The sequence below is a fragment of the Lepus europaeus genome, chromosome 4 (assembly GCF_033115175.1).
Source record: "Lepus europaeus isolate LE1 chromosome 4, mLepTim1.pri, whole genome shotgun sequence".
Lineage (NCBI taxonomy): Eukaryota > Metazoa > Chordata > Mammalia > Lagomorpha > Leporidae > Lepus > Lepus europaeus.
The window spans coordinates 57,178,548-57,195,833 of record NC_084830.1 but is presented as its reverse complement, the minus strand read 5'-3'; the positions used below and the strand labels follow the sequence as shown (position 1 = coordinate 57,195,833).

At 42.3% G+C, this 17,286-nt stretch overlaps 1 protein-coding gene across 1 annotated transcript; it reads right to left on the bottom strand.

The window, feature by feature from the left end:
- Positions 1-3,444: 3,444 nt before the first annotated feature.
- Positions 3,445-15,827, bottom strand: PSKH2 (protein serine kinase H2). The gene is made up of 3 exons (XM_062189517.1): positions 15,643-15,827; positions 9,709-10,375; positions 3,445-3,750 (listed from the first exon to the last, which is right to left on the bottom strand). Exons 1-3 carry the CDS (start codon positions 15,825-15,827, stop codon positions 3,445-3,447), a joined length of 1,158 nt encoding a protein of 385 aa, XP_062045501.1.
- Between the last annotated feature and the right edge of the window lie 1,459 nt (positions 15,828-17,286).

Sequence of the window (17,286 nt, the reverse complement as noted above, 5' to 3'; positions counted from 1 at the left end):
GGTGTCTTCCAACTGATGGTTCACTCCCCAATCGGCCGCAACGGCCGGAGCCATGCCAATCCAGAGCCAGGAGCCAGGAGCTTCTTCCAGGTCTCCTATGTGGGTACAGGGGCCCAAGGCCTTGGGCCATCTCATACTGCTTTCCCAGGCCATAACAGGGAGCTGGATCAGAAGAGAAGCAGCCGGGACTGGAACCGGTGCCCATCTGGGATGCTGGCGCTTCAGGCCAGGGCTTTAACCCGCTGCACCACAGTGCCGGCCCCTATCTATCTATCTGACTGTCTGTCTGTCTCTCCTGTATCCCTCTCTCCCTCATTCACCCTTCCTTTCAAATAAACCAGTAAGTTTTTTTAATTACATGGTAGCATATTAAAGTCATTTACTAATTAATTAAGAACTCTGAAAGTATCAGTATTCCAATTTTTATTACTTATTTTATTCTAAAAATTTCAAGTGGCAAACATATAAAGCATCCATTAAAAAGGATGAATTTTTCATATTTGATCTCCCTTTCCTCCAGAGTGCCTCTCTTTTGTCTTCCTTCTGCTACTTGCATTTTTCATTGGATTTTCTTTATATATTTAAAGCAAATACATCTTTTTTTTAAAATTCAAGGTGAAATGGCAGTAAAATGAAGAGAAAACCTTCCCTGCTACTCTAGACTTCCCTGTCTTTATTTCCTTGAAGTAATCACTATCTTCTTTAAATTCCTACCCATCTTTCAAGCTTCTGAACATTTTTTTTCATGCACAGGAGATCATATGATCTCTTGCTTTTTTAATCACAATAATATATCATATCATATAGCATAGATTTATAGTATTTTTTTTTTTCATTTTACTTGAAATGGAGAGAAAGAGACTGATTTATACTCTCTAGTTTACTCCTCTGTGCCTGCAAAACACAGGCTGGGCCAGGTTGAAGCCAGCAGCCTGAAACAACCCAAGTCATAGATGAGTGGCAGGGACCCAGTTACCTGAGCCATCATATGCTGCCCTCAAGGCACACAATAGTAGACAGCTAGATTTGAAGAAGAACCAGGACTTGAACCCAGGCATTCCAGATACAGAATGCAGGTGACCCAAGCAGCAACTTAACTACTACTCTGCCAAACACCTGCCCCTACTGCATCATCTTTCGTGGCTGCATAGTAGCCCTTTGCTTAGATGTAACACACTTCAGTGAGTTCCCCCACAGATAGGCCTTTTGGTCATGATTCTTGTTTATATAAATAACAATATTTCATTCACTTTTGCACTTAGGTATTTTCACACTTAAGCAGGAATATATATAGGGCAAATTTCTAGAAATGCTACTATTATATCAAAGGTCAGTATGATTTTTATTTAAACAGACACCTCTCCCAAACTGTCTCTCGCCCCCTGGAGGTGGCAACATGTTGCACTCCTGTCTCCTAATGCAGCATGAGAGTATCTGCTTGCCTGTAACCTTCCACCATATGTATTGTCCAAGTTTTAAATTATTTCAATCCGATACATGAATAAATGGCATTGTCATATTAATTCTTGCTTTGAAAATTGAGTGAAACTGAACACTTATTAATCAACTTTATTTTTATAAACTGTCAAATTATTTCCCCTTTTTTATTATTTTTAATTTGTAAGTGTTCTTTCTACAGTAAAGGAATTAATCCATGATCTGCCATTTGTAATACAGTGTTACAATTTTAAAAGAAAACATTTATGTCACTAAATTCATATTCATGTCTATATACCATATATAGAAACTGTCCCATATGTGTAACTCAAAAGAGAAAAATAAAATGATAGAAATAAGACTGATTTTATAGATTAAATGTCACTCTAGTATTTGCTTATTGTAAATAGTAAAATAAATCAAGCTATACCAACTAATAAATCACTTATTTACAGTATTTATCTACCCATACAAGTGACCCATCGAGGTAAGAATGGTATTTCAGTCCTAATATCATTTTATTAAAAAATCACTGGGCTGGGAATCAGGCCATGTGTATCTGGTCCAGAGAGCAAAGTTTCAGGACTTGCTTCTTTTAATTATTTCATGGTGGGTATTTACAGTCTTCAGGATATTTGATTAAGTAATTCTGGGGGGAAAAACAGTGCTGATGAAAAACTGAGAGCAGCAAAAAGAAGCAAAATGATCATACTCTCTTGTATAAACTCTATTGGGTGATGAATACTAACACTAAAACCAAAAATAAAATCACTATGTTTGAGTGCTGAAATCCCCATTAGCATGGTGGTAAATGCCTACAACCCATATCAGAGTACCTGGATTTGAGTTCAGGCTCTAGCTCTTGACTCCAGCTTCCTACCAGTGCAGACCCTGGGAGGCAGCAGTGATGGCTCAAGTTATTGAGTTCCTGCTACTCCCATAGGAAACCTGGATTAAGGGCGGTGCTGCGGCTCACTAGGCTAATCCTCCACCTGCGGTGCCTGTACAACGGGTTCTAGTCCTGGTTGGAGTGCCGGATTCTATCCCAGTTGCTCCTTTTCCAGGCCAACTCTCTGCTGTGGCCCAGGAAGGCAGTGGAGGATGGCCCAAGTGCTGGGACCCTGCACCCGCATGGGAGACCAGGAGGAAGCACCTGGCTCCTGGCTTTGGATCAGCGCAGCGCCAGCTGTAGCGGCCATTTGGGGGTTGAACCAAAAGAAAAGAAAGACTTTTCTCTTTGTCTCTCTCTCACTGTCTAACTACTCTGCCTGTCCAAAAAAAAACCTGGATTGAGCTCCCAGCTTCAGTACTGGCCGTTGTTGGTACTTGGGGAGTAGAGTGAACAATGAATAGGAGTATCTCTCTCTCTCTGTCTCTAATACATAAATAAAATTTCTTTTAAATATCTCCATTTTCCAGTGAAAAATATACAAGTTGGACTATAAGTTTCTGATGTATCAAAATTTAATCTTAAGATTTTTTATTTTTTCATAATTACAAAATTTTCAAAAATATTTGCAGACTAAATGTGAAATTAAGAGATACCTGTAACTATCTTGAGTGTTACCTAGTTAACATCATACACTGGATCTTAAATATGTCAGTAATGACAGGATAAATATATTTATTCCCCATATCTAACTATGCCTTTTATGCATATAATTCATCATTCATTCACATATACATTCTTTATTTCTATAAGATTTTATTTAATTAATACTGAAGAGAATTTCTTCATCTGTTTCCAGTTACTTAGATGCATCTAGTACTTGCCGTACAATTAATCTTTTGCAGTGGTTTATTTTAGGAAAATAAATACAGATAACAGGAAAAACTATAGACCAAAAATGCTCAAAATAAAGATCAACATTATCCAAGCTGCCATGTCCTTGGAGCTTTAGGGTACCCTATTCATGGTGAAAGGATCTCTGTTGGATTAATGTTAATACTGAAGTTAATGGATCTGACTTAAAATAGGACAAAATGGCTGTAGAAGAGGTCATCTTCTTACAGAAGTGCAGATAGCGATGATTCTGTGATCCTCGAGTTTCTCTTGCTCCACATATGTCTTGATTTCTGGGAATGACCTGATGTAGACGACTGTGCAGACCCAGGGCTCTGAGAGTGAGGAGATGCCCTTCGTATGAGGTTCCGGGAAATCACGCTCTGCAGATTCTTCATGGAAGCCCCTGCAGCCATGGTAATCACCCAGGGGTGATCCAGCGCCTGGCTGGCCGACATGCGATGACTGGCCTCCAACATCAGCAGTTTGTCTATAAAGTCTTTTGCCAAGTGGGAAATACTTGGCCAAGGCTGAGAAAAAACAAAAAATAGAATAAGATAAAGGCACACACCGAGAATCATATTCTTCATTATATGTTTTAGTGTCTATCAAATCCAAAAATCTTTTTCAACTATACAAACAAATAAGCCCTCTTGAGGGAAAAAAAAAGAAAAGAAAAACAAATAAAATACAGACATTCTCCTCCCTGTTGTCCAATGAATGAGAATGACCTTTCCAGAAATCTGCCCAGCAAGGTGTCCTTAGCAATATGCATTCACACATCACACTACCAGGAGCTGGGCACAGCAAAGCAGCTGCTGTTGAAGCAGCACATCTGAGAATGATCTAGAGCAGAAAGTGCAAAGTGGAAAGGATGTGAGGCCTCACCAACTTTTCTGAAAGCTTACTCTGGACTAAGGACACCTCCTTGCACAGCCTGGAGCAAGAAGGGGAAGAACAAGAAGAACAGGAAGAGCCCTTCACCAAAGGATCCACCCACTCTACAGTTCTTCAAACCCAGGGCCCTCTCGTTCCCAATCATTTGGCTGCAAATGGCAGTCAGCAGATAGCAAAGCTGTGACATAGTACAATATGCACAGCATTTGCATGTCTTCTAAGTATAAAAGGAACAGTTTATACCACCATTGTGAGAATGGGGGCAAGAAGCCTTTGATTTACACCCAGTCTTGTCCCCCACCACCACCACGCATCTCCGACAAGCACACAGCACATCCCTACAACAAAAAAGCATAGTTTTGTATCCCTTGTTCTCTACAAACTAGAAATGTTGAGAAAATTGCCCATATATCTGCTGTATCTCAAATACAATTTCTGATTTTTTAAAAGTTGTATCTAACTTGAAAGATAAGGGAATCCTGGGCAACACCACAGCTCACTAGGCTAATCCTCCGCCTGTGGCGCCAGTACTCCAGGTTCTAGTCCCAGTTGGGGCGCCGGTTCTTTCCTGGTTGCTCCTCTTCCAGTCCAGCTCTCTGCTGTGGCCCGGGAAGGCAGTAGAGGATGGCCCAAGTACTTGGACCCCTACACCAGCATGGGAGACCAGGAGGAAGCACCTGGCTCCTGGCTTCGGATCGGCATAGTTCCGGCCGTGGTGGCCATTTTGGGAGTGAACCAATGGAAAGAAGACCTTTCTCTCTGTCTCTCTCTCTCACTGAATAACTCTGCCTGTGAAAAAAGAAAGAAAGAAAGAAAGAAAGAAAGAAAGAAAGAAAGAAAGAAAGAAAGAAAGAAAGAAAGAGAAGGAAATCCTTATTATCTATTGTCTTGGCCTTTTGGAAGGAAAATCAGACTCTACACACAGCCAACACACTCTTCAACTTCATTACACCCCACTAGCCTAGAATTTGAATAACAAGAAATCAGTAAAGGAATTGCTCTTCTTTTTTGCTTCAGCTTACTTAGGTAAATGAAATATGAAAACAACTTTTCCCAAAAATAAGAGTCATAAAATAAACAAATATATTTGCCAAATACTCAAACACAGGACAACTACAATATAAACCCTGCAAGTCTAGACAAGGTACATCGATGCCTTACATAATGTCGTACCCTCTGATTCTGGCTTAGAATCTCCTTGGCCTCAGATCCAGACACATTTATCTGGGTTCAAGACCATTTAAATGAAGAGTAAATTAGATGTCTCCAGTGGAATATTTTAAGACAAGCCATTGAATCTTTCTGGAAAGAATATAAGATATGCACAACAAGGTTTATGGCAAGCTCATTATGATGACCCCAAATGAACGTACATTTAAAATGCAATTACAGAAAATAAAGTAACTGGTGTACTGGGGGAAAAAATTCTTTAGCCAAAGCTATTATTCAAATACAAGTCATAAATTACAGAATTCCTGAGCCATAAAGAACAACTAGAGAGTGTCTGGGAATCAATTTCATGTTACCTTTTAGAAAAGGGCAGGTACAGGAAAAAAAAAAGAGCTCCTTTTTTATTTTTATCTTTTATTCTAAATTTCGTTTTTGTTGATGTTTAATGAAGTATAAAATAGACTAATGAATATATCTCTGATGTAAATAAATTAAACTGAGTGTATTTACTCAAAATCTTTAAAAGTGTTATAAGAACAAAACCAATTAGGCGCCACACATTGAATTAATCTCCCCACTTTCACTTGAAGACATCATCCAGATCATCAACTTTTGCATCCACCCCATGTCCAGGGAAGCTTAGCAGTCTTGAGTAAACACTGTTAACACATCTTAGCATGGAAAAAGCCTAAGAACGAGGTCAGCAGAACTGAACTAGACAGGCTATCCAGCTTCACACTGCTTGGCATTACACAAAAGGGGAAAGTCCTATCACTTTCACTGGATTGTTCATTAGACCTAAGTTAAATAAGAATATAAAAATAGTTTTCATAGTATAAGCTATCATGGAGATTTATGTTGTTGTTCTTCTTACTATTAAATCCACACAACTTAATTCCCTCCTTGGTTCTTTTGTGGACACATTCACTAACTATGTCAGAGGTCTTCACAAAACTCATGGTAAGTACATATTAAGAAAATGCTATGCATGATTTCCAAAAATTTTGCACCAAAATTAATTTATGCTTTAATTCTATGGTCCCATAGACTTTTTGAAGTGCTTTTGTATTTAGATAATTAGAATATGAATATTATCCAATACCTTTCATGTCAATTCCAATTATCATTATCATGATAAATGTTGATCCCCCCAAAAAACTCAAAGGCTTGTGTTAAGAGATAATGAACAACATAAAAAGGCAGTTCTTTCTTTTATCTCAAAATCATTCAATAGTTTAATATTTTGATGTTTGTGGATGATTCAGGCCTTTTTCCCTCCTTTTCTCATGTAGTACTTTACTTCTTCTGTCATCTTCTCTAATAGAAGTTAACCAAACTGTCTAAAACAACACCACAAACAAAGATATAAAGCTGAAATTTAATTCAGCAATTGCACTACTTACTAGCTTGGGGAATAAAAGGAGCTTAGAGAGATGGGATCTTATATTCTATAAAAAGTTTGATTCACCTTCAAAAGAAAAAACAAAGTAAGAAATGATTTTAGTTTATTGCTTTTCAATTTCCTAAAGAACATTTTTCTTCTAATGTGTAAGAGTCTGGCTCTGTTAGCACTATGCACCCTTCAGCCTACTCTGGTGCAGGCGTTGCCATTTTCAGCACTGTGCCCAGACTGCCTGCCTGTCTTGCTCTCTGCCTGTCTCCCCAGCTTCCCAATAGGTGGCTCCAGCTCCATCCCTTCCTGACCTCCTTCTCCTTTCTGTCCTCTTCCTTGGTCTGGCAGCCAGCACCTATTTCCTTCTCCAGTTTTCTGAATCTGCTCTCAAATTAGCTTCTCCGTTCCGGGTTCTCTTTACCCACAGCTTTTTGTACTGTAGCCCCCTTCCCACCCTTCCCTCCGAGGGTCCCAGGAGTCTTCATGGGGATACCTGGCACCCCCTCCAAGAAATAAGAGTCACACATTCATGATTCACTTTATTCATCCTTTTCTTTTTACAGACACTAAGTAATAGAGCTAACATAACGACTCGTGCAAGCCATGATTAATGTGCAAAAACTGCCGTGGCTATTTTTCTACACTAATCACTATCCCCTATACGTAAAGGTAACACGTAAGGGACCAGTATCTGTTGTGGTGCAGCAGGTTAAGCTGCTGCTTGCAGCACTGGCATCCTAAACAGGAGCACTAGCTTGAGTCCCCACTGCTAGGTTGCTGGTTGATCAGCTTCCCATACAGCTCCCTACTAATGCTCCTGGGAAGGCAGAGGAACACGGCCCAAGTGTTTGGGTCCCTGACACTCATGTGGGAGATTCGAATGGAGTTCCAGGCTCCTGGTTTTGACCTGGCCCAACCCCAGCCCTTATGGCCATTTGGGGAGTGGACCACAGGATGAAAGCTCTCTCTGTCTCTTCTCTCTCTCTCTCTCTCTCTCTCTCTCTCTCTCTCTCTCTCTCTCTTCCTTTCAAATAAATAAATCTTTAAATAAACAATAATTAAAGGTACAACATATACGGTCAAAGTGAAATGTACCATTAAAATTTCAATTCCAATTCCTAGAGATACTGGGTTTAAGGAAAAGATTTAGAGCCTTTAACTTTAAGCTAAGTCAGAGAAGAGATGGAGAAAGAGATAGCCTTTTCTCCCCAAGCATATATCTTCCCACATGATGCTGATTATACTAGATACAGCTTATATTCTGCTTTTTCTTATACTTGGAAGCAGATTTGAAATACTTTCCAATGTCCTTATCATTCTTAAACACGCAAAATGTAGAGACTATCATACTTTATAGCATAGATGTCCCATGATGTATTCAAACATTCTCTTTGATTCTTTTCAATGTTTTACTTTTGTAAATACAGCTCAGATGAACATCCTTATACTGAAAGCTTTGCTGCATTTGGGACTACTCCCTTAGATTCTTAGAAATTAAATTGTCAGTTCAAAATACATAATTTTTAAGTTTTAGATGTGTATTTTAAAACTACGTTCTCAGACACCTCTGACAATTCTTTCTACCACCAGTCATTGAGAAGGCTAACTAGGTTGTACCCTTAACAGAAATGAGTAGAACTGAGTTGCTGATTATTTTTATCTTTACCAATTTGAGAGCCAAAAATATTTGTGTTTTCTTTGTTCATTAATGAGGCTGAGGCTGGACATTTTTCAAACTTTTAAAATGAATGATATTGCATTGTATGGGAATTCTTCTCATCCTGCCCTACTTCTCTATATAAATTTTATTTTTTTAAAAGATTTTATTTATTTATTTGAGAGGTAGAGTTACAGACAGTGAGAGAGAGAGACAGAGAGAAAGGTCCATTGGCTCACTCCCCAAATGGCTGCAATGACCGGAGCTGTGCCGATCCAAAGCCAGGAGCCAGGTGCTTCTTCCTGGTCTCCCATGTGGGTGCAGGACCCAAGCACTTGGGCCATCTTCTACTGTTTTCCCAGGCCACAGCAGAGAGCTGGATTGGAAGAAGAGCATCTGGGACTAGAACCGGCACCCATACGAGAGGATTAACCTAATGTGCCATGGCCCCAACCCCATCTCTATATAAATTTTCATAATCATTCATCAATCCATATGACTTTTTAAAAGCATACATGTAGAAGACAGTACTGAAGTTCAGTCAAAGTGGAAAGTATTTTTAAAGTTTTTTAAATTTTAATATTCTTATGATTTTGCTATATATACAGATGTTCTTTACATCTGCATACTTAATGAAACTATCAATATTTTTCTGCATGAGAAATTAAAAGTAAAACAAATAGATTCAATTGCTCTACCTTAAATGAATCTCCTATTGTGTTTCCCTTACAAGCATTGGCAACTTCTCTTCCCTACTCAAAACAACAAAAATTTAACACATTCATGAACACCGGGAGTTCCAAGTTTAAATGATGGGTAAATATTTCACACAAGCTGTGAGGTTAAACATTGCACTGAGGAAACACTACATCACAAAAAGGATCATCTAGATTTAAGGCAGAAAATCTCTCACCAAACACACAAGCATCCTGCTGAGCTTCTAGATACACATTAGCCTCATCAGCCAGCTCAGCTGTGCATGCGACTGAAGGAAAACCTGCAGACAAACTCACCTAGCTATACAACTGTCAATGTCAAGTGCTAACCACAGACAGCTGGTCACCCAGGCCTTGATATTCTGAGACCAATGGCTCTCAGCCAGGAGCAATTTTGCCACACCAGAGACATTTTTTAAGATGACATTTTCTGGAGTCATAACCAGGGTAGGCACCTTACTGGAATCTAGTGATGGAGGCTAGGAATGATCCTAAATGTCCTACAATGCAAACGACAGCAAGCATCCCCCAGCCCCCACCACAGCAGCTACCTCCATCCCAATAAAGAATAGTCCAATCTTAGAGGTTAACAGTGCCAAGGATGAGAAATCCCACTCTAAACCAACACAATAGGAATAGAATAAGGATCTCTTACCTCTCCTGTATAATTATATTTGCCTTTCAGAATCTTTCTATAAAGCCTTGTATGGCTTTCATCATCAAAAGGTAGAAAGCCACTAAGCAAAACATAGGTGATTACACCAAGAGCCCACATGTCCACAGCGCTGGTGTAGGGTTTTCTCAGCAAAATCTCAGGGGCGACATACTCGGGGGTCCCACAGAGAGTCCTCATCATCCAGTCACCACCTTTGTTCCCAACGTGTGCCAGTCCAAAATCGGTGATTAAAATTTTTGACTCTGCACCTGGATGATAGTATAAGAGATTTTCAGGCTTTAGGTCCCGGTGAGTTATTCGCAAAGCGTGCAGATACCTAATCCCATCAGCAACCATCCGGAGGATTCTGACAGCATCCTGCTCTGTGAAGGATCCCTGAGCAGTGAGCCGATCGAAGAGCTCCCCTCCCGTGGCCAGCTCCATCACCAGGTACACTCGGTCCTGGGCCTCGAAGATCTCCAATAGTCGGACGATGTAATGGTGGCTGACGCGCCTCAGGACACTGAGCTCAGCCTCGCACGCCTCTCTGCCTTCCCTCACTGTGGTTTCCACCACCTTGATGGCAAAAGGTTTCTTGGTGGCCTTCTGCTCCACCCTGAGGACCTTGCTGAAACTGCCAGTCCCAATGAGAGCTTGGATGTCATATCTGTTGGGCAGAAAAACACAATCTGTTATCCTCTGAAGTGATGACTCCCAAGTTTGCCAAAGACCATGCTTCATATCATCACCATCTTTATATTCCTCCCACCACCATATTACTTGCTCATTATCCATTGGTTTTGTTTACTACTTTTGAAAGTCACCCCAAGTTCTCTTTGGAAATGGAGCAGTTGATATAAAGCTAGATAGGTGGTAGAAAGAGAGTCTGAATAATAATAGCTATCATTTATTATACGTTTATCTTATTTCAGGAAATTTTTGAAAAGTCTTTTCTTGACCCAACCTTGTAGCATAGCAGGTAGAACCTTTACCTGTGGCACAGGCATCCCAAATTGGTGCTAGTTTGAGTCCCGATTGCTCCACTTTTGTTTCAGCTCCCTGCTAATGCACCTGAGAAAGCAGTCGAAGATAGCCCAAATGTTTGGGCCCCTGTCACCCATTTGGAAGACCCCAGTGAACTCCTGGCTCCTGACTTCGACCTGGCCCAACCCTGGCTATTGTGGCCAGTAGATGTTCCTGCAGATGGAAGATTGATCTCTATCTCTCAATCTCTCTCCATCTCTCTCTGTCTCTGTAACTCTGCCTTTCAAATAAATAAATCTTTATAAAAATTAAAATTAAAAAAATCTTTTCCTTACAGAAACCATGCTATGTGATACAATCATATCCCCCCTTCTTCAGATATTCAGGCTGAAAAAGAGCCGTAGGATTTCCCAAGTATACACAGATTGCAGTTGGAATGAATGGGAGTCAGATCCAACCTTTCCAATGGGTTTCACCAAAATTTCCCTGAAGAATTTTATGAGCTCCCTCTACCATCTTCTACCATGCCTCCAGTCCATCTTTATCATTCTTTGATAACCACAACCAAATCAGAGAGGCTTATTCCTGTCTAAAAGTTCTCAAAGAAGGGAGATATCATATTAGGGAGGAGATACAAACAGCACACTTCTTTGTACCACTTGGTTCTGACTTCTCCCAGGCACATCTTGTATATAATAGCCTGTAATAAAGAAAAAGCAAACCCAGCTGTTCTATTATGAGAGCCAGATTTCAAAAGTCTGTAGGGGTAGCATCAGGGCTACAACACAGCCAGCAGCTTTCCAAACTTCCATCACCCCTCTTTCCATCCTTGCAATCTCTAAGAGCAAAGAGAATTTTGACATGGGTTGGAGGCCAATAATTTGAAAACTGTTTATCCCACACGGCAGTCAGGAAGTCAGCTCAAATTTTCAAGGCTAGGGACCTTACACTTAATTTATCTGGGGGATGGCACTGTAGTGTAGTGAGTAAAGCCACTGCCTGTGACGCCAGCATCTCATATGGGAGCCAGTACAAGTCCCAGCTGCTCCACTTCTGATCCAGCTCCTTGCTTATGTGTCTAGGAAAACAGTGGAGGATGGGCCAAGTCCCCGGGGCCCCGTGTCCAGATGGGAGACCCAGAAAAGACTCCTGGCTCCTGGCTTGGATCTCCCTGGCCACTGCAGCCATTTGAGGAGTGAAACAGCAGATGAAAGATTTCTCTCTCCAAGTCTGACTTTCAAATAAAAATAAATTAAAAAACAAACTATCTGTGTAAATTTCTACTTAAATTTAAGGGTCATATCAAATCCTCCCCATTTAAGATTTAACCTTCTACCTTTTGTTAACAAATTATGATACAACTAGAAAAAATAGTGAAGAATGATTTAATCCAACTCCCCCTCCTCTTTTTTTTTTTCTTTTTTTTCAATGAGGAAATTTGAAGAACAGGTTAGTCAATTGGTTAAGAATCAGGATTAGAATAAATTTTTTTTACTTGAACCACAAGTTAGTGCTCATGTCACTTTATTAAAATCTCTGCCAAGTATTGACTCCAGAGAATGAAGTGTACCCAGGGAGTACCAATGTAGAACGTAATTCTTCAAGTCACATACTCAGTACCAAAGATTCAAATGCAAATATCAATCTGTGCTTTAAATAGCCTTATTTCTTTGTGCTGAGCTTTGTCTTCTTGGGATTTTTATTTTTGTTCCTTATATTCCTGTGCTTATTGAATAAAAATGGCATTTATCTGTACCAGCTTTCAGAGAACAGCTTTGTTCTACACAGTGCATTTAATTTTCTGGCCTATTACCTTATCAAAACAGATAGCAATTTAGTACTCTTAAATAGATTCTTTCCCCTTTTCTCTTCCCAACTCTGTTTTTCTATTCACATGCACTCCCAATGTGATTTTGAAGATAATCACAGGCATTTCAAAACTGATTGCTTTGCAGACCAACCAAGTATTACATTACCTACGATGTGGATGAAAGCACTTGCAAATATTAATTTATCGCTATGCCCTCAAAACTGCAGGCAAACTCATTTGCTCACAAAATTAATCATCAGCTTTCAGACTAACTGCCATTTCTGGGGAACTGCACTTTTGCTCAAGTAAGCGGTGTTTTACTCAATACTGCTAAGGGATTTTCATCTACCAAATATTTGGAGAAGAGGGGGAATGCTAGTAATTTGGCATTGGAGGAAACAGTACATTCTAAGCCAGGATTTAGATTAGTGGAAATAAACAGCCTTAGAGTGAGCTGAAGCCATATCCTTGACAAATTCCTGTAGCTACAGCCGTAGCTGGGAGTCCCTGCTGGCCATGGACAGTGATCATTTTCAAGACTTGAGTAATTATATCTTGTGCAGCACTTAGCTAACCTTGAGCGCCAGGGTGTAATAAATTCCGAATGAATGAATCATTCACTGAATATGTATCATTCCTGTATCATCAAATATATTTTTGGGAATATTAAGTAAGGGTGGAGTCAAACAGGGCACAATGCATTTATATGTTCTTTCATTTTCCTCCACTTCTACTCCTCTACCTTCACACCTCAGAGGGCAGCCTCAAAGTCAGTATTTTTTCTTGATTTTTATTTATTTGAATGGCAGAGACACAAAGAGGGTTTTCCATCTGCTATTTCACTCCTCAAATGCCTTAAACAGCTGGGCCTGGGCCAGGCTGAAGTTGCAAGCTGGGAACTCAATTCAGGTCTGCCATGTGGGTGACAAGGACCCAAGCATTTGAGATATCACCTGCCACCTCTCAGGGTGCACATTAGAAGGAATACGAAGCAAAGCTGGAACTTGAATCTAGGAACTCCAGCAAGGGAGCTAAGTATCCCAAGTGGTGTCTTAACTGCTGCCCTAAGTGCTTGTCCTCTCAAAGACAACTTTTTAGGTGGTGCAATTTCATATCATCCCAGATAACATAAACTGGAAACATTATTTTAGCCTTAGCTGTTACAAACTAGGAATCTTGAAAATGGATAAAAAAATAAGGGATAATAACATCACAATCTGTTTGATGGGAGCAGTTGCCATGAGTTCCCAAGAAGAAAGTGAATATAGTCAGATTTAAATTCTATTATGTCTGTTCTGTAAGAATGTAATCACAATGAAGAGGACAGAACTATATTCTAGGCCCAGTTCTACCCATAACTCCAACAAGTCATTTCACCTGCTGGGGTCAACCCTGGTGGATTAAAGATGAACCTGGAGTTAAGTCTCTGCAGCTCTTAGAATGTTGAGCTCTAAAGGACCTCCATGATCCCTCAGCACTCTAAGAGGTTGGGCCTACTCCAGGGGTGGGAGTTAGGAGGATAAATACCAGACCAGAACAACATCATCTCCTTGCCTATAGACAGCCAAAGCACTGTGTAACCAGTTCAGTTTTGACAACACTCAAGATTCAAGTTCAGTTACATCAGCTGGTTTTGTTCTGCTCTAAGTTTAGCAGCTACTAGACTGATCCTCCAGCTGTCATTGGATGTAATGTTGTCCAGGAAGCCAGGAAATGGCTCTGCTTAGACACCAGGCAGAGCACAGTGAGGAAGTGAGCACACAGTTCTACGACCAGACGAGCCCTGAGAAGCCAGCTGAGCCACCCATCACTTGTCCCACCAAACCCCACACAGGGGGAGGGGCAGAAGCCTGAGAAACCTTCCAAATAGCACTACAGAAAAGAAGGGAGTGGGTTTCCTGTCTGGCTGTTGGAAGCCTAGTCCCTACCCCTAAGGCTCTTAATGCAGACTCTATCAGCTCCCAGTGTCTCTCCCTCAGCTTGCAGTTCCTCAGTTTCCCCTTTGCTGATGTCAAGTCAACTCTTTGTGAATAATCATTAAATTAAGGGAGTAGCACAAGGATGAAGCTGACCCCACAAGACCCCAAAGACTCAGAATTCAATCATTTGCAACTTAGCACTAGCCTCTATTCTGAGAGCTTCACAGGAACTCTCAGGCCCAGATCAAAGTCACACCCAAGCTACCCATAGGCCCCGACAGACAAGCACTTGGCTTTCTCATTACAAAAAGGTGCATGCTGGGCCCTGTCACTGACCAATTAAAACAGTGAGCTGCTCACTCACTGTTCAACCCCAAATCTATAAGATGCTCCGCCCTTAATCATTGCTCAACCCCAAATCTAAGATGCACTCCTAGAGGGTTAAGACCCCTCCGGGAGTTCTAGAACCAAATGCATTTCTTCCACCTCCCTGGTTGCTGTGCTTTGGGCAAGCAGACTCTGTTTGGGGAGTGTTCTAAATTAAAAGCCTGTTCCACTAATTATAATCCTGTTTCCTTGAATTTAGTAGAGAATCCTTCACAAGCCAGGTCTGGCTAGATATAGCCCCAATATATGAGTGGCAGGCTCCCTGCCCCCACAGACCCTGTTTGGGGTCATTGCTGCTCCAAGATGGGAAATTCCCTTCCTTTTCCCATCCTCTGTACTCCCTGCTCAGAGGTGCCAAAGGGAACTTGTGCAGACCACTTACTAAAAACACTAGGAAAGACTTCATTCCAGATTGTGGAAACGCAGGTCAACAGGGAGGGGGAAGTGAACTCAACTCCACGGAAACAAGAGGCAGCAGAGATGCTAAGCCCTGCGGTGAGCTCCGGGGAAAGTGCTGGAGGAAGTTAGGAACCTAGGCGGCCCACGACTAGAATAGCCCTAGAGCGGTTTTTTTTGGAAGGCAGGCATCCACCCTTTCTAAAAGCCCTAACTTCCTTGATGACTGCATTTCAAAGGGATGGCCCCAAGGTCCCTGAGAAAGACCTTCCTGGTTTGAAGAGGATTTACATGTCCAGGAACAAAGAGAGAATTTAAGGAGGTCAAGTGGCAGGAACTATCCAGGCCGGTCCCGCTGAAGGGTCACGGGTCAGTGGTTTCTCTTCCCTCAGCCCAGCCTTAGGCCAGCCCTCCTCGCCGCTTCACCTGGCGCTTTACCTGGCCAGCACCCGGGGGTCGAACTTGGCTCGGAAGCGGGCCACCTGCATCTTCCGAGCCGCCTGGGCGGCCGCCTCGGACCCGAACCTGACTCCTGCCGCGCTGCCTGGGCTCTGACCTTCCAGTCTGAGAGCGGCCAGCGCGGGCGGCTCCGGGGCCACTTTCTTGCTGGCGCCGCACCCCATTCCCGGTGGGGGCTGCGGGGAGGAGGCGGCCTCCGCGCTGGGCCGAGGGTTTATCCCGGGAACAGCTGGGGGTGGGAGGCGGGACAGAGCAACACCCCCGCCCGGAGGACGGCAACCCCCTAGGAGGTCTTTGTGGGTAAGACAACCCTGGGGTGCCCCAGCGACCTTGAGAGCGGGATGTCGCTGACCAGTTACCTAGACGTCCAGTGTGGCCGGGTAAAAGCGAACTGAGAGGCTGGGCTTAAGGCCTCGCCTTTCGTCTCTCCAAAGTGACGGCGTGAACGTATACAGTTACGTGTTTCTACGAAGGATGTGGTCCCCCTGAAAGGACTCTGATCTCCGTGGCTGAGCTCGCCTGTGTGTTTCAGTTCTGAGAGCCTGTAACACAGAAAGCACAACACGCCGCTCTAACCATCGGCGCTGCGCTTCAGCACGCCACTCACCTTTTCACCGCTGGGAGAGGCTTGGCTCTCACCCTCCGTGACCCAGCAAGACAGAAAAACTCCCGCCACAACCGCCCTCCGGGACCCAGCCAAATTCCCTGGGCAAATAAAAGGATAGATCGAAATCTGTTTTTAAAAATCATAAAAGGGACTTATTATTTGAAAGGCGGGGGGGGGGGGGGAGGCGGGAGAATGAATCCTCCTCTGGTTCACTCCCCTAATGGCCAGGGCTGGGTCAGACGGAAGCCAGAAACTCTATTCCAGTCTCCTCCGTGAGTGGCAGAAACAAAAGTACCTGGGGCCGGCACTTGGTGTAGCCGGTAAAGCCTCTTCCTGCAGTGCCGGCATCCCATATGGCCTCCGGTTCAAGACCCAGCTGCTCCACTTCCGATTCAGCTCTCTGCTACGGCCTGGGAAAACAGTAGAAGATGGCCCAAGTCCTTGGGCCCCTGCACTCATGTGGGAGACCCAGAGGATGCTGCTGGCTCCCAGCTTTGGGTCAGCACAGTAATGGGCCTTGTGGCCAGTTGAGGAGCGGACCAGCGGATGGAAGACCTCTTTCTCTCTCTGCCTCTCGTTCTCTCTCTGTGCAACTCTGACTTTCAAATAAATAAGTAAATCTTTAGGAAAAAAAAAAAAAAGTACCTGAGCCATCTTTTTGCCTTCCAGGAACATGAGCAGGAAGCTGGACTGGAAGTAGAAGACCCTAGGCTCAAACCAAAACTCCAGTACAGAGTATGAACATCCCACATGGGGACTTAACCACCTAACGCCACAATGCCCTCCCCTATAATATAATTTTATATTTCATATATTTATCCTGTATTTAGATGCATGTATTATGTATGTGTATGTGCAATATCTCTCATACTTACAGTTTTATAAATATTTGAGATTGATTGTATCACTGTATTAGTACCGCTGATGTTCCTATGGTATATGCATATATGTTGTGTGCAAAGTGGAATTCAGCCAAGATCAAGCGGCTCAGGTCCATGCTCAGCAAGTTGTAGAAG